This window comes from Rhinatrema bivittatum, chromosome 4 (genome assembly GCF_901001135.1).
Source record: "Rhinatrema bivittatum chromosome 4, aRhiBiv1.1, whole genome shotgun sequence".
NCBI classification, from domain to species: domain Eukaryota; kingdom Metazoa; phylum Chordata; class Amphibia; order Gymnophiona; family Rhinatrematidae; genus Rhinatrema; species Rhinatrema bivittatum.
The window spans coordinates 138,805,580-138,830,194 of record NC_042618.1 but is presented as its reverse complement, the minus strand read 5'-3'; the positions used below and the strand labels follow the sequence as shown (position 1 = coordinate 138,830,194).

Below are 24,615 nucleotides of genomic sequence, written 5' to 3'. Positions count from 1 at the left end.
AACAGTGCATTTCAGCATGCCTTGCAAATTGCAAGTGAACTCAATTGCATGAATCTGTGAACTGGTTATACATGTGTTTTTGTGAGCAAGTAAACAAATCCATTCAATTCTAGAACAGAGAATGAAAAAACTCAGGACAAGGTTACCTAGATGAGTGGTCCCACAACCTTTATGTTATTTTATACTCAATAATTAAGTTAGAGAACTCCAGCTTAAGCATAACCCTTGTATGATTACCATATTAATCATATACATGGACTAGATCCATGCCACATTTCTTATACATTTTTTTGATATGAGCATGTACCGACATTGTAATGGCACTTTTGTAAATTTCATTTGTAACCAAACCAAATATATGTGCCCATATGTAAACCGTTGTGATGGTGCATTACTAAATGACAGTATATAAAAGATTTTAAATAAATAGTTAAACTGAATTATTTCTTATCTTAGAGAGTCAAGCATCTTCACTATTGATACTGGGTTAGTGACTGAAACTGAAAGTGCATGCAATCTTCAACATTACATAGTCTGACCCATGCAACATCACATAAGGAAATATTTATTTATATGTATTGCAAGGTTACATGTAGGTAAGATGCATTGATTTGATGGTGACCATCTCTCTTCTATGCTGGGTCAACAAAGGCTCAGGGAGCCCAGCATTCTGTCTCAGACAGTAGCCAAGCAGGTCACAAGAAACCTGGCAGATCCCATAAAGTAGACTTCTTGTTACTCGTTCCCAGGGATAGCAATAGCTTTCCTACCTAGAGGAAAAGTCCATAACCTCTTTTAAACCCTGCTACACTAGTCACTAGGGATGTGAATCGTTTTTTGACGATTTAAAATATCGTCCGATATATTTTAAATCGTCAAAAATCGTTAGGGCCACGATACAATACCAATTCCCCCCGATTTATCGTCAAAAAATCGTAAATCGGGGGAAGGGGGAGGGCAGGAAAACCGGCACACTAAAACCCCCTAAAACCCACCCCCGACCCTTTAAATTAAATCCCCCACCCTCCCGAACCCCCCCCCAAATGCCTTAAATTACCTGGGGGTCCAGCGGCACACTAAAACACGGCACACTAAAACACGGCATGCTAAAACCCACCCCGACCCTTTAAATTAAATCCCCCACCCCCAAATGCCTTAAATTACCTGGGGGTCCGTAGCCTTAAATTACCTCCGTAGCGGCGGTCCGTAGCTAAATCGGGGGAAGGGGGAGAGCAGGAAAAGCGGCACACTAAATCGTGTGGTCTTCAGCTGGCGCCATTTTGCAAAATGGCCGCCGCAAAATGGCGGCGGCCATAGACCAAAACGATTCGACGCAGGAGGTCGTTCCGGACCCCCGCTGGACTTTTGGCAAGTCTTGTGGGGGTCAGGAGGCCCCCCCAAGCTGGCCAAAAGTTCCTGGGGGTCCAGTGGGCGTCCGGGAGCGATTTCCTGCCGCAAATCGTTTTCCGTACGGAAAATGGCGCCGGCAGGAGATCGACTGCAGGAGGTCGTTCAGCGAGGGTTCGACCCCCGCTGAACGACTGTCAGCGGGTTTGACAGCCGACGCTCAATTTTGCCGGCGTCGGTTCTCAAACCCGCTGACAGCCATGGGTTCGGAAACTGGACGCCGGCAAAATTGAGCGTCCGGTTTTGTCCCGACAGCCGCCGGCCCATTTAAAATTTTAAAAACAATTTTTTAAACTTTTTTTTACTCTTCGGGACCTCCGACTTAATATTGCCATGATATTAAGTCGGAGGGTACACAGAAAAGCAGTTTTTACTGCTTTCTGTGTACTTTCCCAGTGCCGGCAGAAACTAGCGCCTACCTTTGGGTAGGCACTAATTTCTGAAATTAAAATGTGCGCCTTGGCTGCACATTTTACTTACTGTATCCCGCGGGCATACCTAATAGAGCCCTCAACATGCATTTGCATGTTGAGGGCGCTATTAGGTGCCGCGGGTTGGACGCGCGTTTTCCTCCCCTTACTGAATAAGGGGTAAGGGAAAACGCGCATCCAAGGGCAGGTTACAGGCTGATACAGTATCAGCCTGTAAGTAAAGAAGTAACCTCTTGCCCAGGTACGGACTGGATATCAATGGGGCCATAAAAGATTTTAGTGTCTTTTTGGGGCTGGAACCACTCCTGACTAGCTCTTTTACAGTCTCTCTTTCCCCCAGGGTTGGGATTCTTTGTTGGTGGGGGGAAAGGCTTAACTTTCAAGGCCCAGAGTGCCAGAGTTGACTTTGTTATTACTTTATTGTCTCTGGAAAGAGAGTAATTTTCTTCACTGTGGGGTGGATTTTAAAAGGGTTACACGCGTATATTACGCGCGTAACCGTGAAAACCTGCTCCTGCATGTGTCCAGCCTATTTTGCATAGGCCCGGCGACGCATGCAAGCCCTGGGACGTGCGTATGTCCGGGGGCTTGAAAAAAGGGGCGGGGAGTGGGCAGGCGGTCCGGGGGTGGGGCGGAGCCTCTAGGCACAGCGGCCATTTGCTGCTGTGCCCGGGATCGTGGGTCGGCCGGCACACGCAACCTACGCCTGCCCGGAGGCAGGCGCAACTTATAAGGTAAAGGTAAGGGGGGTTTAGGTAGGGCTGGGGGGGCAGGTTAGGTAGGCGAAGGGATGGGAAGATGGGGGGGGGGGGGGGCGGAAGGAAAGTTCCCTCCGAGGCCACTCCAATTTCGGAGCGGTCTCGGAGGGAACGGAGGAAGGCTGCGCGGCTCAGCATGCGCAAGTTGCAAAATTGTGCACCCCCTGCATGCGCTGACCCTGGATTTTATAACATGCACGCGGCAGTTATAAATGAGCAGGAAAAACTCTAATTCTGGGGGAAACAAGTGATACAGCAGCTATAGCAGCAAAACAGGTTCTATCCTGCCACCAGGCTAAAAATGTAATCTGATCAGGGACAATATGGACCAGTACCAAACCTGGAAATTGTCCATGTCCTTTTCTGTATCCTGTAATTTTATTTGTACTGTTATTACCAAGAACATAGGTTTTGCCATACTGGGTCAGACCAAAGGTCCATGAAGTCCAGTGTCTGGTTTCCAATAGTAGCCAATCCAGGTCACAAGTACTGAATCCCGAAATATATATAAATTGGATTATCCAAAGTCCTCCTTAACCTACTCAGTGTCGGTTACTGCCCTTAACCAATAAGCCTTGATGCAACTGAAACATCGCTCTCCACTTTTATGGCAGTGGAGGGGGGGGGGGGGGGGGGGGAGGGGAATGGATTCAGACGATTCAACACATGCCTCAACTTTTATTTATTTATTTTATTTATTTAAATGCTTTTATATACCGATGTTCATGTACTAGTACATATCATGTCGGTTTACATAGAACCGAAGTTGGAAACTACATCAAACTAGTGGGTACAAATAACAAGGCTAACTTCGTAAGAACTTATAGATAAAACAGTTGGAAATTACATCAAACACGTGGGTACAAATAACAAGAACTTATAGATAAAGCAGCGAACAGCTGAAGAATTAATACAAGTACAAGTAACAGTAAAACTTGGATTTACTTAATGAACATGGGAGTATCATAACGTGCATGTACCAGGTGAGTTTATGAGACTAAATTATAAGTTTAAATGGTTACCGCATCAGACATCTGGCGTATTGGAATATGAAATGCATAAATCAAGTCTTGAGGGAGAGACTTTTAAGTGAAGGCCTTTGTGAAAAGCCAAGTTTTGAGCTTCTTTTTGAACGTTCGACTACAAGTTTCTAGACGAAGGTGCCTAAGTAGCTGGTTCTGATTGGTCTCGATGATGCGTGAGGACGCAGTGGGCAGCTTAGATCTAGCGAGGTTTGGGAATGAATGGTCTTGTGGGTTATGGTTAGTACTTTGAATATGATTCTAGATTTAATAGGGAGCCAGTGGAGGTTTTTTAGTATCGGTGTGATGTGTTCTCCTCTACTAGAATTGGTTAGAATCCTGGCAGCCGAGTTCTGCAACATTTGTATGGTTTGGTGGTGATAGCTGGGAGGCCAATTAGCCTGAGGGTTTTTTTTCTCTTTCACATTATGTCATTGTATACTTCAGAATGATGTGTTTAGGTCAAAATCTGGGCATTTATTAGTTATGACAACTGTGCTGAAGCAGCTGCCCTGCTCAACTGCAGGCTAAAGAAAGCTCAATATCATAAAAGGTCTATAGAATCAAATCAATCTCTACAGCTTTCAATACTGTTTTCCTAAACCTAACTTCAATAGATTTTTGTGTTATAAAACAATCATACCCACATTTTGTATGACTCATACAGTGCTATGAGCACTCAGGATAAGGTACCATTAGAATGGTTTGCCTCTAGGTAAACACAAGATTTTGTTTGGTTTGAGCACTAAGGTTATTAAGGAACTTAATGCATGTGTATGATATTATTCAGGCATCAGTGCACTTTACTAGCATCAGATTGCCAATCCTTGCTTTTAAGAGTGATTGAGAGATTAAAGTTGCTCAAACCATAAATGCATCCAGCATATAAAATACTAAGAAGCCCTGCTGGCTAAGCGCCAAAATTAGAGATTTTCTTTTAATTCTCACAGCTTGGTCAGGGTCCAAATAGTTGTGTGTCCTCAAGGGGGTCAGATAGCAGGGCATTCACCGCCCATACTATACAGGTTCTCAGTCTTAGCCAAAAAGAGATCAAGAAAGGACCATTCTCAGCACTTAGCTCAGACTCTATCCTTAGATGTAAAGAGAGACCTGTTTGTTGTAAATTGTCTATCCTAGTCTTTTCTGACTGTATTACTGTAAGCTTCTCAGAGCTGCAGTTATTGAGCGACATATTTATTTATTTAAAATATTTATAAGACATCAGAGGTAGATTAGAAAGACTGGGCCCTGTCTGGGTATTATCCAGGGACTTTCCTATGGACTGTGATCTACGCTCAGATTTTAGACATCCACTAACATTAAGGAAAAATATCCAAATATTTTAGTTTTGGCCCAGTTTTATTGGTTGAATGAAATCTGACTGAAGAATGCAATTCAAAGAAAATCTGACCTCCTTCCATACTTGAAAATACTCAGCTTGGCCTCTGCCTTTCTGGATCATAATTCTCACAATCAAAAAAAGACAATGCATTTCTAGGTTCATGGTCTCATCTGGATAACCACCCCAACACATATATATCCAGAATAGAGAAGATGACCTCCTGTGGTTCAAGGAACAGCACAAAACTCACTCTAGAGCACACTACTTTTTTGGAAGCTTCTGGGTACATGGCTCAGCCTCTGTGACTGCAAAACTCTCAGCCATTCTGAGTCTGAAAAGAGTGGAAATGCACAGTTTGGTCTGCATTCAGATTCTCTAAGTAGTTTACAGGTAGTCAGTCCTTATTAAGGACAAGAATATGTGTGGAACTGGGGGCCAGTTCCACACTCAAAGCAGCCCTGTGTTTGCTACTTCAGCTGAAAAAAAATAAAGTGGAACTGGGATACAATGGCCCACGTGCATGTGCAGGTGGTGTTAGCAGGGTGCATGGGGAGGCACCTGTGGAAGATTCCCTTGAGCAGCAGTTTGGCCTAATACAACTCCTGCACCCATGTGATGCAGTAGAAAATTGAGGAGACTCCTGAGATATTGACGTCAAGCCAGCCTGCCCATTGCAATCTGAGAGTGTCATCTCTCCTGAGAATGATACAAGTGAGGTCCTTCCTTTCATCGAGAAAGGACATGGGAGAGGAATCTTCTCATCACTAAAGGGGACTGGGGCCCAAGACAGGGGTACTCAGTACCTCCAGGAAGAAAAAAGGGGCCCTAAGGTTCAACAGGGAGAAGCCGGAAAGGGCTGAAGAGAGAAGAGGTTACCAGGAAGTAGAGAAGTGTGAAATTCCTCATCTGATTTTGAAGACCTCTATGGCAGCGTTTCCCAACCGGTGTGCCACAGCTGCAGAGCCCATCCTGCAACTCGTCTTTAAAAAATCAATGCTGGGAGTGAGGCACAAAAACCACCACTCCCCACTCCCAGGCCCACAGACATAGGCACGCATGTGCACTGCCACTGAGGGCCAATTGGGTGCACATGCACAGCAGGAAGCAGACACATGGCCGCTGCGTGTGCAAGCAGGGGAGAGGAGAGAAAAAGAAAGAGTGAGAGCACTTTAAGAGGGAGAATATGACTATATATATATATATCACTACTGTAAGAGGGGCACTTTCAACTCAGGGTGGATTTTCTTTGGGGGGGGGGGGGGCAGTGTTGCATTGGTCTACCTGGGTGCTGCAGACCCTTGCACCAGCCCTGCTGCTGGTGGCAATTGGAGGAGGCCAAGAGCATCATGAAATCCTTCCTATTTCTCTCTCTGCCTCTCCCTCCACCAAACCCAATCTACAGAGCTCTTCTGTTCACCTTAGTTCCCCATCATAGCCGTCATTGCCCCATAATAGCCTTCCCCTTGCTATTCCATTCCTTCATACTCTTCCCCTTTTTCCACGGAGGAATGGAATGGGGAGGTGGAACAAGGGGCCGCAGTTTAAGCAAACTTTAATAATTATAAAGTAAAAACTAGAGTACATTTTTGTTTATTATAATTATTAATGAGGTGCGTGTGATGCGGAGGGGGAAGGACGAGGAGCGGGGACGGGGCTCTGGTGTGCCATTCATTTTTTTGTTTATGTAAGTGTGCCTTGGCTGAAAAAGGTTGGGGAAACAGTGGTCTATGGAGAAGAGCTCACCAAGGAGGGGTTGTGTCCCCAGTGGGAGTTTGTGAAAAAGGAAGCTACCCATCTGAGGAAGGAGTCTTTATGAGTTCCTGGTTGTAGAAAGAATAATTACAATTAAAAAAGTACTAAGTTTTAGTAAACTAAATAAAATATCAAAAGCACAATCTTTATTCTATAGTGTTATAACATGAAGGCAATCATACACAAACAATATTTCCACACATTATATAGTTCTACAATCAAAAAAGTCAAATATCTTAATTAATGCTTTCAGACATTTTCATATAAATGCAATAGTAATCCTCATTGACAAATAATAGGGATGTGAATCGTTTTTTAACGATTTAAAATATCGTCCGATATATTTTAAATCGTCAAAAATCTTTAGGGCCACAATACAATACCAATTCCCCCGATTTATCGTCAAAAAATCGTAAATCGGGGGAAGGGGGAGGGCAGGAAACCGGCACACTAAAACCCCCTAAAACCCACCCCCGACCCTTTAAATTAAATCCCCCACCCTCCCGAACCCCCCACCCAAATGCCTTAAATTACCTGGGGGTCCAGTGGCGGTCCGGAACGGCCTCCTACAATTGAATTGTGTTGTCTTCAGCCGGTGCCATTTTTCAAAATGGCGGCGCAAAATGGCAGCGGCCATAGACCAACAGGATTCGACTGCAGGAGGTCGTTCCGGACCCCCGCTTGACCCCCAGGGACTTTTGGCCAGCTTGGGGGGGCCTCCTGACCCCCACAAGACTTGCCAAAAGTCCAGCGGGGGTCCGGAACGACCTCCTGCAGTCGAATCGTGTTGGTCTATGGCCGCCGCCATTTTGCGCCGCCATTTTGAAAAATGGCGCCGGCTGAAGACAACACAATTCAATTGCAGGAGGCCGTTCCGGACCGCTGCCGTTCCGGACCGCCGCTGGACCCCCAGGTAATTTAAGGCATTTGGGGGGGGGGGTTCGGGAGGGTGGGGGATTTAATTTAAAGGGTCGGGGGTGGGTTTTAGGGGGTTTTAGTGTGCCGGCTCACGATTTTCACGATTTTCACGATACTTCAAACACCCAAACGGCAACAATACGATTCCCTCCCCCTCCCAGCCGAAATCGATCGTTAAGACGATCGAGGACACGATTCACATCTCTAACAAATAAGCCCATATTTAAAAACTCAATTAAAAAAAATATACCTCTAACATACACACATTCTAATCAAATCACAATCATACCACACAATCACTACCTAAGGAATCCTTAAGAAAAAAAGTGCCAAAATATATACAGATCCACTCTTAAAAATACATTTCATTCAAAATATCAAAAAAGAATAATTCAAAGACTTCAATCTTAGTGTTAGACATCCAAACATTTTTTGTTATAATGAAATCTCTTCCATCATGAGCGCATCATCTTTAAATACAAAGTCCCTTTCATCTGTGTTATGAAACCTCTTCCATCGTGGTTTCAACCAATTCTAAAAATGAGGTCTTCTCTTATTCATGTTTCATTGATCTTATCGTTATCACAGCTTTAAACAAGAGGCTTCTCTCATCCAAATGTTAGAGGTATGTTTTTATAAATTGGGTTCTTAAATATGGGCTTATTGTGAATGATGATTACTATTGCATTTATATGAAACAGTTTGAAAAAAATTAGTTTAGTAAAACCTATCCCTTTTTTATCATAGTACATCTTTTTTTGGGAAGTTATTATCGAGTAGCTAATATTCATTTTGTTCCTAACTGGAGAAAGAATCAGCCAGAAATTCACCAGCATGAGGAAAAACTACTGTGATACAGGAGAAGAGCTGCCTTCAATACAGGTACTTGGGAAAGCCCAGAGAGCAGAGGGTTCCTACCCCAAAGCTAACTTGTTTGGGAAGGCAATTCCTTATAGCTGCTGGAAAGTGACAGATTTATTTTCTGCTGTTTTGGATTTTGTGTTGCTGTTTGCTACAGTAGCCATTGGTGTATCTTTGTGTTTTGCCTGTGATCAATGCCAGTAAAGGAACTTTTACTTTAAACAAAACATTTTGGAGGCAAATGTGAATTTTTTGGTACCTGTACCAAAGCAACAGTGAGGAGAGTTACATCTCTCTCACCCACCCCCCCCCCCCCAACACACACTGTGGATGTTACCCCAGGTGGTCATGGGGCCTGCACTAGGCTCTGAGCCTTCCTGTGAGCCCCTGTGCCCAGGGGACAGGGGTTACATAAGTTTTACTAAAAAATAAATACACTTAATAACAAATCATAATCTCCCAAGATTCCAGTTTTCTCCAAGACAATAACTATTAGAACTCTGTAATTCTTGCCACATATAGGGGTAGATTTTCAAAGCAGCGCGCGTGGGCATACATGTGTGCGGGAAACCTGGTGCACACACATGTATGCCTGATTTTATAACTTGCGCGCGCAAATGGGTAAATTATAAAATCAGGGGTCGGCGCGCAAGGGGGTGCACAATTGTGCACCTTGCGCGTGCTGAGCCGCACTGCCTTCCCCCGTTACCTTCCCCTTAACCTGGCCTTCCCACCCCTTCCCCTAACCTTTCCCCCCCCTAGCCCTACTCTAACCCCCCCTGACCTTTGTCTTGCCTTTTGCGCCTGCCTCTGGGCAGGAGCAAGTTGCGTGCGCCGGCAGCCTGCCGGCACGCGATCCTTCAACACAGCAGCAAATGGATGCTATGTCGGAGGCCTCTGGCCCCACCCCGCCCACACCCCGCCCCCGGACAGCCCCTTTTTGCAAGCCCCGGGACTTACACGCGTCCCGGGGCTTTACGTGCGTCGCTGGGTCTTTTTAAAATAGGCCCGGCGCGCATAGGGCTTTTAAAATCTGGCCCATTATTTCTTTATGGTCACCATCAATTCTATACTGGACTTACAAGTACTCAAGTAAAAGGCATATAAAGCACATTTTATCTTTTGGTGAGACTAACAAACCAACTAGCTTGCAAAAAAAAAAAAAAAAAAAAGCAGTTAACTTATTCATTTATTACAAACCTTGGGTCTGATTTACTAAGACTTTTCTCTCATTCTGTGTTTTTGGGATTAATGCATAGAAAATGAGGCTCTTTATTAGTATGCATAGCCAATCTTTGTAGGTAGGGTATGATACCTTTTAAAAGGTCAAACAAGAAAGATGTAGTATATAGAAACATAGAAATGACAGCAGAAAAGGACCAAACGGTCCATCCCGTCTGCCCAGCAAGCTTGTGGTAGCATCAAAAATATCAGGCTTATTGGTTAACAGTAGTAACAGCTGCCTTAGCAAGTTACCCCCACTCCTACTTGTTTTCCCAGACCTTAAAATTTAGTGTCTTCATTGGTTGCTGAGTCCAATTCTTTGCCGCCCCCCCCCCCCCCCCCTTTTCCTCCCTTACCATTAAAGCAAAAGTAATATTGGAGCAGAGAATAATACTGGAGTTGCATCAACAACATGAAGGCATATTGGTTAAGGGTAGCAACCACCACCCAGCAAGTTACCCCCCATGCAGTTCCCTCTTCATTTCCATCCGTTAGTCCCTATGGATCCACAGTGTTTATCCCATGCCCCTGAAATCTTTCATTGTTTTTGTCTTCACCACCTCTTCTGGAAGGGCATTCCAGGCATCCACCACCCTATCTGTGAAGAAATATTTCCTGATGTTGGTTCTGAGTCTTCCTCCTTGAAGTTTTATTTCGTGATACCTAGTTCTACTAATTTCTTTCCAACAGAGAAGGTTTGTTGATTGTGCATCATTAAAACTTTTCAAGTATCTGAAGGTCTGTATCATATCTCCCCTGCACCTCCTCTCCTCCAGGGTATACACATTTAGGTTCTTCAACCTCTCCTCATAAGTCATTTGATGGAGACCCTCTCCACCACCACCATTTTTATCACCCTTCTCTGGACAGCCTCCATCCTGTCTCTGTCCTTTTTGAGATACGGTCTCCAGAACTGAACACAGTACTCCAGGTGAGGCCTCACCAAGGACTTGTACAAGGGCATTATCACCTTTTTTTTCTTACTGATTATTCCTAACTCTATGCAGCCCAGCATTCTTCTGGCTTTAGCTGTCGCCTTGTGACATTACTTCTCAATCTTCAGATCACTAGACATTATCACCCCAAGGTTCCTCTCTTGCTCCTTGCACAGAGCCCTTCACCCTCATCACATACATCTCTTTTGGATTACCACATCCCAGATGCATGACTCTGCATTTCTTGGCAATGAATTCCAGCTGCCATGTCTTCGATCACCGTTCAAGCTTCCTTTAATCATGTCTCATTCTCTCTACTCCTTTTGGCGTGTCCATTCTGTTGCAGATCTTAGTATCATCTGCAAATAGATAAACTTTACTTTGTATACCTTCTGCTAATGTTGCTCACAAAGATATTGAACAGAACCGGTCCCAACACTGATCCTTGTGGCGCTCCACTTGACATCAGTCTCTCTTCAAAGTAGGTTCCATTAACTATCACACACTAGCTTTAATCCGTCAACCAGTTTGTAATCCACTCCAACACCTTTGCACTCACTCCCAAGCTTCTCATTTTATTCATAAGCCTCCTGTGTGGGACCGTATCTAAAGCTTTGCTGAAATCCAAGTAGATCACATTGAGCGCTCTTCCTTGATCCAATTCTTTAGTCACCCAATCAAAAAAATCAATCAGATTTGTCTGACAGGACCTTTCCCTGGTGAATCCATGCTGCCTTAGGTCAAGAAACCCACTGGATTTTAGATAGTTCACTCTCCTTTCCTTCAGCAGAGTCTCCATTAATTTTCCCACCACCGAGGTGAGGCTAACCGGCATGTAGTTTCCAGTCTCCTCTCTGCTCCCACTCTTGTGAAATGGGACCACCACTGCTCTTCTCCAATCTTGTGGCACCACTTCTGTTTCCAGGGTTCTATTGAACAGGTCTTGAAGCGGTCCAGCTAGCACAGCTCCTTCAGTATCCTGGGATGAATCTCATCAAGCCCCATGGCTTTGTCCACTTTCAGTTTTCCTAGCTCTTCCCATACATTTTCTTCTGTAAACAGTTTTGTCAACTCCACCCTCCTCCAATGTCTTGTTAATTAGTGGCGGTCCCTCGCCAGGGTCTTCTTTAGTGAACACAGAACTGAAGTAATTGTTTCATATTTCCGCCTTTTCTTTGTTTCTCTCCACACATTGGTCCCTGTCACCTTTCAATTTCACTATACCACTTTGAAGCTTTCTCCTTTTTATTAAGTATCTGAAAAATGTTTTGTCCCCTCTCTTTACCTGTTTGGCAATCCTTTTTTCTACTTGACTTTTTCCTTTCTGGATTGCTTTCTTTGTCTCCCTCAGTTTCACCAGATATTTGTCCTTGTGTTCCTCTTTTTGGGATCATTTATATATCTTGAATGCTGTTCTTTTTACCTTTATTTTATCAGCCACCTCTTTTGAGAAACAGATCGGTTTCTTATTTCTCTTGCTTTTGTTACTTTTCTAACACATAGATTACTTGCCTTAGTAATTGCTTCTTTTAGTTTGGACCACTGTTTTCCACCTGTCTCATTTTCTCCCAGTCTTCAAGTTCAGCCTCCAGATACTTCCCCATTTCCACAAAGTCTGTATTTTTTAAGTTCAAAACATGGATCTTCTTGTGTCTTCTCCAGATCCTATTTGCAATATCAAATAATACTGTTTGATGATTACTGGTGCTGAGGTGGGCACCCACCCAAACATTAGAGACATTATCCCCATTAGTGAGCACTGGGTCAAGTATAACTCCCTCCCTCATGGATTCCATTACCATTTGTTTTTACAGAGCCCCTTGCAGGGCAGCCACTATCCCTCTACTTCTGTTAGATTCCACAGAAGGGATATTCCAGTCTATGTCCGGCAGATTAAAATCTCCAACAATCAACACTTCTCCCTTCTTTCCCACCTTTTGGATGTCTTCAACCAGATCTCTGTCTAGTTCTTCCATTTCAGTCAGAGGCCTGTAAACCACTCCAGTAAAAATGGATGCACCATCATCTTCTTTTAGGACAGCCCATAATGCTTCTTCTTTATCCCATCTTCCTTGCAGTTCAGTTGTTTGGATATTGTTTTTGACATAAAGAGCTACTCCTCCCCTTTTTCTGTCCTCTCTCTCCTTCCTTAACATGTTATAGCCTGGAATGGCTATATCCCAATCATGAGAATATGTGAACCATGTCTCCGTAACAACAACAATGTCCAACTCCGCCTCCACCATTAGGGCTTGCAGGTCTGGGATTTTATTGTCCAGACTACAAACATTTGTACTCAAAGCTTTCCAGCTTTTGTTGTTCAGGTTTCTGCTTCTCTTGGACTAGTTTTGTGCCTTATTCAGTTGACTTTTGTTATCCCCTTCACCCATTTCCTTTGTATTTGTATTTGGTGATGTTCCAATGTCCTTCTGTCACCCCTGTCGTCTAGTTTAAACGTTTCATGACATAAGATTTTAATTTATCTCTTAGGATCCTTTTCCCTGCCATCTTTAACATTGAGTCTTTTATTGTTCCATAAATTGCCCCAGTCTCCAAAATATCCAAAAATCTGTTCCTTACACCAAGTTTTGAGCCATGCACAGAATTTTCCTATGTGGCTTAGCCTCTCTTTCCCCTTTCCATGAACAGATAACACTTCTGAAAAGGCAATAGTCTTCACAATGTATCCAGTCTGCTTCACCAGAGACTGGTAATCTCTCTGTACCACTTGGATGCTGTTTCTAGCAAGGTTGTTGGTTCCCAGATGGATGATAATATCAACTTCTTTGCTTTCTTTTATTGATCGCATTGACTATTTGAATAGCATTTCTACTGGCAGATGATCCCGGAAAGCTTTTAACTATAGTGTTTCCCTCGAAGAGAGTTCTCATGTTAGTGTCTCTGGTTATTGAGTCACCCAGCACAATGAGCTTTTTCTTATGGTTATTGAATTTATTATGGAATTTCTGCATGCATTGGGTTTCTTCTTTCTTTTCAGATACCACTTCAGTCTCCATTGCTATTAGGGATGTGCATTAGTTTGCAATGAAATGGGAATAAAACGACATTTCCTATTTCATTGCGGTTCGGGGGGCCGCGGAAATGATAGGAAAACCCACGAAATTTCATGTGGTTTTCTTATCGTTTTTTGGGGGGAGAAAGGGCACAGTAAAAAAAAAAACCCCAAACCCACCCCAACCCTTCAAATTTAATTACTTGCAACCCGCCACCCTCCCGACCCCCCAAGACTTGCCCAACCCCCCCCCCCTTCCCAAGACTTACCGAAAGTCCGTGGTGGTCCAGCGGGGTCCTGCGAGAGATCTCCCCCTCTCAGGCCATCAGCTGCCACTAATCAAAATGGCGCTGATGGCCCTTTGCCCTTACCATGTGACAGGGGCTATTGATGCCATCGGTTGGCCCCTGTCACATGGTAGGAGCAATGGATGGCCTGCGCCATCTTAAAAAATGGTGTGGGCCATCCATTGCTCCTACCATGTGACAGGGGCCAACCAATGGCACTGATAGCCCCTGTCACATGGTAAGGACAAAGGGCCATCGGCGCCATGTTGATTAGTGGTAGCCAAGGGCCCGAGAAGGGGAGATCGCTCCCGGGACCCCTGCTGGACCACCAGGGACTTTCAGCAAGTTTTGGGGGGGTCAAGAGGGTAGGAGGTTGTAATTAATTAAATGTGAAGGGTTGGGGTGGGTTTCAGATCTCATTTCAGGGGGCAGCCAAAATAAAATTGGCCCGAACTGCAGGAAAATGAAATTTCCCGTGGCGGGCCGATAACTAAGGCCAAACCGAAAGATTCGGCCGAATCACATCTCTAATTGCAATAGCTTCTTCATTATTTAATACAGAGAAGATATTTTGTACTTGTGTTGCTTAAGGGAGAATGTGTCTCTGCATCACAAGTCTTATTCTACCAGAGCCCACTGTAATCCATTTCTCTTGGCTTCCTGTGTGCTCTGTGTAGATGAGGGGGGCAACATGTGGGCTATATACTTGTGAAGAATGGGTGTTTTTGGATCACATGTCTTATCCTACCTGAGCCCATTGTATACCACTTTTTTTCTGGGTTTTTGATTTCTCTGTGATAATGGGGAAATGATTCCTGAGTGCTGTAGAGTTGGTGAGTATACCTTGGTGGTTGCTGATACTTTCTTTATTGCATCTATTTCATCTTTAAGATGAGTCAACTCTTTTTCAGGGAAGAGAGTTCTGAACAAATGGGGCAAGCCCTAACTTTCCAGATGATTTGCCTCAAGATAAAAGCTCCACAATTGTTACATTGGATAGTCCTCATTTTGCTCAATTGATTTGATTTAGAACACTCAAGGAAATGTCTAGTTACCAAATTATCTTGTTTTCAATTAAGTATCCAGGCAGAATATATTAGAAGAACAAACCCTGAGGTGGGTGGGTAGAGGGGTAGGGTGGCAGGGTGGCAGGAAATTAAACAGTCAGCACCCTTCTTGGCTGTGCTTAAGCCTTAAGTATCTGCTATTGAATTGGAGCAGCCCATCCATGAACATTTGATACCACACAGGCCCTTTCTTCAGATGTGAGTACAGAACTGTAAAAGGATATCAAATATGCACCTTAACATAATAGACTATGGCATACAAAGGCCATCCAGCCTATTCAGTCTGCCCACACTTCAAGGATACATCCCTGCCATGCTTCCATCCAGAGCAGGGCCACCTGCTAAATATCTCTTCTTATCCAAGGCAGCCGTTTTGTTTTCCTCCTTTATACTCCACCATTTTGGATCGATGAGCATATAAGATCCCTACTTAGTTCTCTCCAACACTCAGTTTTCCTATATCTAGTAAACAAAGGTCTGTAATAATAAGGCCCAATGCTAGTAAGTGTGTATACCAGGGAAGCTCACCCTTGGGGGCGGCTGTAGAGCCAGACTCTCAGTAGGGCAGGCCAGGTGGTTGCCTGGGCACAGTGAGCTGAGGGGCACCCTGGGTACCACCAGCATCACCCATCCCACTGTGGCAGAGGAGAGACCCAGTGGGGCCATGGCAGACCCCATCCTGCTTTGGCTAAAGAGAGGCAATGGGGCCTCTCTTTAGCCAAAAGCAGGATGGGCCATGGTGGGATGGCAGACCCATCCCACCATGGCCAAAGAGAAGGGAAGTTCCCGACAGTGTGCGAGTGTGTGTGTGAGAAAGAGTACGAGCCCATGTGCATATGTGTGTATGTGAGAGATAGAGATAGAGAGCCTATGTATGTATGTTCCCTTGGTAGCCTTCCTTCTGCTTCTGTTCCTGCTTCTGTTCTGTTCTGTTCTGTTCTGGTATTCTGTTCCTGCTTCTGTTCTGGTATTCGACTTTGGACTGGCTAACGACAAATCTCGGGTATTCGACTTCGAATTGGCAAGTGGCGATTCTCAGGAATTCGACTTTGGACTGGCAAGCGGCGATTCTCTGGTATTTGTTTTCGGACTGAACTTCTACAGGTCTTCCATTCTCAAGGGCCCACCTAAGTCCCAGCGGTCCGGGTCCCTACGGGCTCCTCCCGGGGGGAGGGGGGGGCCACGGGCTTCCAGTGGCGAAGAGCCAGCTGGCCCTTGCTCCGTTCTCATGAACCTTCGATTTTCCCAAGGTCCGCCTAAGTCCCAGCAGACCGGGTCCCTACGGGCTCCTCCCGGGGGGACCGTGGGCTTCCATTGGCGAAGACTCCATCATTCCCTGCCTTGATCCAGCCTCGCCACCCGATGGAGGAAACTGAGGAGCCGTCTCCTCAAGCAGTACCAACTCCTCACCGGGTCAGGGGTCCACATCTCCTCAAACTTCATTATATTGTCCACGCATTTCAATTTATAATTCATGGTCTCTTTATTTTGGTGAGAGTCTGTCTGTGATCTGTATGTGTGACTGAGGTTAGATATTCTGCTAGAGTGTAGTTTCTATGTAAGGATTTACAACAGCTTGCCTTGTTCTGTTTTCCTAATTGGAAGTGTATTGGTATTTAGGGCCTGGTGTAATATTTGCAGTATGGCTTTTTCATAGGTAGGGTTGTTCCTGTTTGAGTGTTGGAAGTGTTGGAAGGCTTACTATACTGGAATTGTAGTTGTTTATTCATAGGCCAAGTCCACACCCAGTGCACATTACCAGAGGCCTGCTACCATATGGTATCCAGTAAACCATCTTGATTACTATGGGAAAGATAGTTTATTAAGCCTAATAAACTATTATTGTTGAAAGTGTCTTTTTTGCAGTGCATGCAAATATAATATACAAGTTTGTTGTAAGTGATATTTTTACTTCAGAAGACTGAATGTCCCTTTTCCATATAAAATCTCCCTTTTTAAGTTGAGGACGCAGTTAATAAATTTTAAAATGGAAAAGAATACATAATTCTTAATTGTGTGGGGCGGGGAAGGAAAGGGGAAGGAAAGGGGAACAAAAGGCTGTAAAGCTCATCTAGGGCACCTAATACCCTTGCACTGTTCCTATGAGAGAGTATGCCAGACACACACACACACACACACACACACACTCCCACCATTCACCAAACACCCACATCCTTTGGAGGGGGGGGGGGAGGGGGAGGGCATATGCGATAGGGTTTAGAAAATAATCCCCTTAGATTGTGGGGACAGGGAAATATCTACAATACCTGAATATAATCTACTTTGAAATGCCTGAAAGGCGAAATTCTAAAATAGTTTTGCTGGCTTCCTAGAAAGAATATCAGTGATAATATATCTGCCGCTCCTTTAGGACCCCTGACTCCTCCCCTCCATCCTTCTCCAGCATTACAACGCCCCCCCCCCCCCCCCCAGCCCTCTTGGTGATTTCACTTGGGCCACACCATGGGGGAGGGGCACCATTTCATTCCTCACCTCAGGCAGCAGATTGCCTTGAGCTGCCCCTGGTTGGGATTGGCAATGTTTTTTTGATTGATGTTGGCTCAGGTACTGAATCGAATAACGCTGTGGCTTTTGTCTGCCAAGTGTGTGTCTGTTTTTATGTTTTTTGGCATGTCTGTTCTTGAGTATGGAAGGATAATGGGGAGATTTGATTGCCTGGGGTGTCTCATACTAGAAAACTCAGTCTGAACAGTGATCAACTGCTTGGCAGCTTTCTTAAATCGCTTCTCATTCCATCTACTAGGGGTGTGCATTCGTATTGACCGCATATGTAAAACGCTACTTATATTTTTTTTTTAACTTAAAAAAGTGATGAGACATAAACGATCGGATTTCCCACATATCCAACATAGCTATGTTGGATATGTTGGAAATCGCAATTGTTGATCCAAAATAAAAATTTAAACCCCTCACCTTCCTTAATCCCCCCCCCCCCAAAGACTTACCACAACTCCCTGGTGATCCAGCGAGGAGTGAGGACGCCATTTCTGCAATCCTTTGCGAGGAGCACGTGACGTCGGCGCCACGTCGAGTGACGCGGCGTCACGTGATTCCCCGCGGGGTCGCGCCGGAACGCTCGTTCGGCCCAAAAGGAACTTTTGGCCAGCTTGGGGGAATCACGTGACGCCGCGTCACTCGACGTGGCGCCGACGTCACGTGCTCCTCGCAAAGGATTGCAGAAATGGCGTCCTCACTCCTCGCTGGATAATGGGGAGATTTGATTGCCTGGGGTGTCTCATACTAGAAAACTCAGTCTGAACAGTGATCAACTGCTTGGCAGCTTTCTTAAATCGCTTCTCATTCCATCTACTAGGGGTGTGCATTCGTATTGACCGCATATGTAAAACGCTACTTATATTTTTTTTTTAACTTAAAAAAGTGATGAGACATAAACGATCGGATTTCCCACATATCCAACATAGCTATGTTGGATATGTTGGAAATCGCGATTGTTGATCCAAAATAAAAATTTAAACCCCTCACCTTCCTTAATCCCCCCCCAAAGACTTACCACAACTCCCTGGTGATCCAGCGAGGAGTGAGGACGCCATTTCTGCAATCCTTTGCGAGGAGCACGTGACGTCGGCGCCACGTCGAGTGACGCGGCGTCACGTGATTCCCTGCGGGGTCGCGCCGGAACGCTCGTTCGGCCCAAAAGGAACTTTTGGCCAGCTTGGGGGAATCACGTGACGCCGCGTCACTCGACGTGGCGCCGACGTCACGTGCTCCTCGCAAAGGATTGCAGAAGTGGCGTCCTCACTCCTCGCTGGATAATGGGGAGATTTGATTGCCTGGGGTGTCTCATACTAGAAAACTCAGTCTGAACAGTGATCAACTGCTTGGCAGCTTTCTTAAATCGCTTCTCATTCCATCTACTAGGGGTGTGCATTCGTATTGACCGCATATGTAAAACGCTACTTATATTTTTTTTTTAACTTAAAAAAGTGATGAGACATAAACGATCGGATTTCCCACATATCCAACATAGCTATGTTGGATATGTTGGAAATCGCGATTGTTGATCCAAAATAAAATTTAAACCCCTCACCTTCCTTAATCCCCCCCCAAAGACTTACCACAACTCCCTGGTGATCCAGCGAGGAGTGAGGACGCCATTTCTGCAATCCTTTGCGAGGAGCACGTGACGTCGGCGCCACGTCGAGTGACGCGGCGTCACGTGATTCCCCGAGGGGTTGCGCCGGAACGCTCGTTCGGCCCAAAAGGAACTTTTGGCCGCGGGGAATCACGTGACGCCGCGTCACTCGACATGGCGCCGACGTCACGTGCTCCTCGCAAAGGATTGCAGAAATGGCGTCCTCACTCCTCGCTGGATCACCAGGGAGTTGTGGTAAGTCTTGGGGGGGGGGATTAAGGAGGGTGAGGGGTTTAAATTTTTATTTGCACATATGGACATAGACTCAACTCATTGAATTCTGTTTATGTCCATATTGACCGCAAATGGGACCCCCTTTGGACATATGGACATATGGACATAAACATTTGCTCTGCACATCCCTACCATCTACTTCCTCAGCCATGTCTACTAGGTTATGGATCTTGGCATCAATTGCAAAAAGGCAAATTTTTTCCTCCTAAACCTTCCACAACAATTGCTCACAGATACTAAACAGGACCAGACCTAGATTTACCAATAGGCACACTAGCCCTGTGCCTAGAGCGGCAAAACTCTGGGGGGAAGCAGGCCAGCTGAAGATTTGCTGCCACTCAGCTGTGCTGAATCTCTGTCAACAGAGACTAGTCCTCTGTTTTCTGCTCCATCCCCTCCCCTTTTTGTGCAGAGAATTGGAGTGGCCGGTAATGCTGGACGGGACAGATCAAAGAAACTTGTTCTATTCTCTATTCCAGCAGCCTCTCCCTTTGTGTTCAGTGCCAGGAACAGGAGGAGAAAGCTAAGGCCAGAGCACAGAGCAGGAAGCAAAGACAAGCCACTCTGTTCCCTAATCCATCTCTCTTCCTCTTGTCATTCAGGGACATGAAAGGGGAGGGTTGAGCTTGGAGCAGACAGAGCACAGCAAGGAAGCTCTTGCCTTAGAACGTCTGCTTTTCTGTCGCTTGTCCAGGAGAGGGAATGGGGTGATAGAATCAACAGTGCCTAGGGGCAGCAAAATCCTAAATCCATCACTGAACAGGACCAATCCCTGAGGCGCTCTGCTCCACTATATAAAAGCTTCCTTCTCTAGCTCTATAGGTCACAACCGAAGATGAGGCCTCCAAAGCTTATGTACTAAATCTTCCTTGTTGGCCTTTTAAAAAATATAATAACCTACAAGGCTATAAAGTCTTCAGTTTTCTCCAAAACCAATATGGCTACAGTACTGTACTTAGTATAAATAAAAAGCCTTTTTTTTTTTTTTTTTTTTTAATAGCACAACTCACAACTCTAAAGTCTCTTTCAATAATCAGTTAAGCTCCATGTCCCAAAGCGTATTCCAGTTTTTCATGAATCACTATCGGGGCATTGATTCTTAGAACAAAATTATTTTTTAAAGTCCAAGGATAGCACATGAATAGAAAGCATTTCACTAGAAAACTGGTACCTGAGTAGAGAATCCAAGTCTGAAAACACAAATTCTACAGCTTTTATAGGAATCAGATCCTATATTTCTCCATCACTGACAGGATCTGAGTCGCTACACTCTTGTGACTTTTTTTTTACAAAGAAAAAAATAAAGAACCAATATCACTTCTGTTCAACCGGCACAAATTGCGCTCCATTATTCCAAACGCCTGTCAAAGTTCAGGAGTACTTTTTGCTTCGGTGAAATACAAATAGCTAAGCTGCCAAGCGGGGCATTTCAGTTTCTTTATTCTGTCCCCAAAATTAAGTTGCAAGCCGATGTACACCTCTGGCTCAATTTACTGCAAACACGTTTACATCAGCCTATACGTTGTTCTCTGCCAACTAGAAAAGCCTCCACAGAGCAAAACAAGAAGGAGGAGGGAGGTAGAAGAAGGAGTATTGCACTGTACCTGCGAGGGCTTTAATCCTGGACCTCTCAAACAGCCGGGCAGAACTGTTGTCATTGTCCAGCTCATCATCGGAGGTTTCCCAGCGGGCGTTGATCCGGCTGTACTGCTGCTGAATCTCCAGATTATCAAAATCAGTTGTAGTTGTCATTTCCTAGCTTTCGGCAGCTGCTGTTCAGTTACCATGAAGAGGCCCTACTACAAAAAAAAAAAAGAGAAACAAGAAAAAATAAGGGGCAGTGTTCATAAGGCCTGCCTCCTCCGGAGTCTTTTCCTGAAACTTAACACACCTCGGGAAGGTCTCATTGCCTCTGCATCTTCCATGCCACACGCATCTGGGCATGGTTCTGCCTTTTCCCATCAAGGTACTGTACGGTAGGAAACATTGCAGCAGTCTGGCTAGCCGGGGCTGCCTGCATTGCAGCGCAGACCGCCAGTAGGTGGGGATGTGTCCTTGTAGCAGCAGGGCCGTTGGTTTTTTTTTTCCCCTTTTCCCTGTCATTTTAGTTTTTTCCCTATGCACATTTTACACAGACCATAAACCTCAAAAGGATTTATTTTTCTATCTTGAACACAGTTCATCCACCAAAGTTCTGATTTATATTCTAATTTCAAACAATAAAACCCACCCAAAAACTATTGTACAATAAATACATCTTCAGTTAAAAACAAAACCAAACCCCGTATCCTCTCTTCACTGTGCACTGTTTGAAAAGTATGGATGTGACAAGCAAAAATTCTCACCAGGCATCAGTTTAAAAAGTGATAATGTTTTTTTTGCTTAATTTTGAACTTCTTTGTACAAAGCCAATAGAATCACAAATAACCTCACACTCACCAGATCCAATTGGATCACATTAGCTGTGATGTCACAAACATCACCCACACACAGACACTGCATGGGCCAATTGGCTCCCACTCCAGGTAAGGTCGTTTGAGACATTATTTCAAGTGTAACTGCTCCTGGAGTTTTAGGGGAACAGCAGCACCTCTTAAAGCAGCCATTTTTACTGATCAGGCTGGTCTAGTCCTAGTTTTACCTCATTGCATATATCAAGAGTTGTAGCCCATGTAATGTGATAAAACCAGAAGTGGATCGGAATAACCAGCAACAATGAGGCAAACTGGCAACACACTAATTTCTCTCTGCAGCAAGGAAAGGAGAACTCACAGAGCATACACCCAAGATTTTAACATTTGTTTAAACTCTCATTTTTTTTAGTACCAGTCCAGCTCTCTGTGCTTGCTTGTGGTTTGTTTTATACTGCTGTTGATGCACAAAACAGTCACCCCCATGCAAGGCCGGTTCTTCCATCAGGCCAACAAGGTGGTTTCCTAAGGTGCCAACATTTTTTTTTTTGGGGGGGGACAGCACAAACCTTCAAGTGCCCACTACCTACTTTTAAGGCATGGCACCACAATAGAGAAGGTAATGGATGCAGGGCAGATGTGGGAGGCGGAGATAGAGAGGAAGATGGGTGTGTGGGGGACTTGTGGAGAGTGTGGGGCGGGTAATGAGACAGAGAGTGCTGGGCAAGTGAGTGTGGGATGGAGAAAGAGAGGATTCTACTTAGGTTAGGAGTACAGAGAGGATGCTGGGCACTGCAAAAAAGGAAGTAAAGAGATTGGGGTGAGGCACCTGTGCTGAGCAGGAAGTAAAAGGGGGAGAGAGAGGAGGATGCTGGGGCAGAAGAAGAGAGATGCTGGACAGGGGGATAGAGAAAAAAGGATGCTGGGAAGTGGGGACAGGGGCCAAAGGGATGGCATGCAGCACTTGGCAGAGAGTGAAAGGAGAGCAAGAGAGGGATGCTGTGGCAAAGCCGTCCCCGATAGGCAGGAGTGTAAGGGGATGTGAGACTGAAGGTTCATCTAGGGCTCCCTATACCCTTGCACTGTCCCTGCCTCCATGGTATTCTGGGGCTCCTGTAGAGAAGATGAACCCACTGGCAATGCAGAGGGACTCGTCTTTACCAATGAGAGGAAGACGGCAGCTTAGTCTTTGATAGCACAGTCATAAGAACATAAGAACATAAGAAATTGCCATGCTGGGTCAGACCAAGGGTCCATCAAGCCCAGCATCCTGTTTCCAACAGAGGCCAAACCAGGCCACAAGAACCTGCCAATTACCCAAACACCTAGAAGATCCCATGCTACTGATGCACTGATGCAATTAATAGCAGTGGCTATTCCCTAAGTAAACTTGATTAATAGCAGTTAATGGACTTCTCTTCCAAGAACTTATCCAAACCTTTTTTTGAACCCAGCTACACTAACTGCTCTAACCACATCCTCTGGCAACAAATTCCAGAGATTTATTGTGCGTTGAGTGAAAAAGAATTTTCTCCGATTAGTCTTAAATGTGCTACTTGCTAACTTCATGGAGTGCCCCCTAGTCCTTCTATTATTCGAAAGTGTAAATAACCGAGTCACATCTACTCGTTCAAGACCTCTCATGATCTTAAAGACCTCTATCATATCCCCCCTCAGCCATCTCTTCAAGTTGAACAGCCCTAACTTCTTCAGCCTTTCCTCATAGGGGAGCTGTTCCATCCCCTTTATCATTTTGGTTGCCCTTCTCTGTACCTTCTCCATTCCAACTATATCTTACTGTCATACCTTACTGTAGTAGCAGAATAGCAGCAAACTTCACTATACTTCAAAACAGGAGAGTTAAAAACCCCAAAAAGTTAGAAATCATACACTTGTGCCACCTGCTGGCTAATCAAAAACTATCTATGAACTCTTCAATGATAAGCACGTCATTAACCTACTATATAGAAACCTAGAAAGAGAGAATGACAGCAGATAAGTATTGTAAGCCCCATCCAGTTTGCCCAGTTTACTTCCTGATCCAAACCATGCTCCTCAGTTAATCTCCAGCATTTCCTTCACTTCCCAACTAATTGTCCTCTGTGCTTCTCCCAGGCTTTCTCAAATTCTGTTGTGGTTTGTGCCTCAACCATCCCCCCTCCCGAGAGACAGCGGTGAAAGCATAGGACGGCCTCCCAGGTGAGGTGGCAGGGGCACAGAGAGTAACAGAGAATCCATGAAAGCCTGGGACGCGCCAGCCTATTGGCTCAGTGGCAGTGCTGGGAACTGCCAAGCAGACGGGGGCCCGTTTGATTCCTGAGTCAGGTCTTCCACTCCGTGGGTTGACTGGGGCTGGGGGTTGAAGATGCTGCAAAGACAGGGCTCATGATTCCTTGAGAGGAGGACGTTTTGGGCATGGCTTAAAGGCAGCATCTGGTAACCCGATGCAGGCCCGGGGCCAGTGATTGCTGGGTTCTGGAAGGAGCCCTAGTGCATCGCCCCCTAGACAAGGGTCGTCGTCATTGCAATGACCATCAGACGGAATTCCGTAGGAGAGAGGGGGCATAACACAGAGGAAAACAAACCCCTGGGTAACTGCGAACGACTGCTTGCAGTACCAGATCTCAGACTTGGTTCCACCTGAGCTGGAAGTGCAAGGGAGGAGGAGACTGACAGGCAATAAGCAGTGGATCATCTGTTCCAGAGAAGTGATGGAATGGCAGAGATCAAGTGAGAATTGCAGTTGCTTCAGGGAGTAAATTGGGCAGACCAGATCGCC

At 45.1% G+C, this 24,615-nt stretch overlaps 1 protein-coding gene across 2 annotated transcripts in view; it reads right to left on the bottom strand.

The window, feature by feature from the left end:
- Positions 1-24,615, bottom strand: part of SPTB (spectrin beta, erythrocytic) — a 273,420-nt gene that overhangs the window by 152,149 nt on the left and 96,656 nt on the right. The window contains exon 3 of one of the 2 annotated variants that reach the window (XM_029598897.1): positions 21,030-21,224. In XM_029598897.1, coding sequence (XP_029454757.1) covers positions 21,030-21,177 — 148 coding nt within the window. In that variant the 5' untranslated portion in view covers positions 21,178-21,224. The remainder of the gene's footprint in view (positions 1-21,029; positions 21,225-24,615) is intronic. The other variant, XM_029598898.1, reaches the window with a different exon arrangement.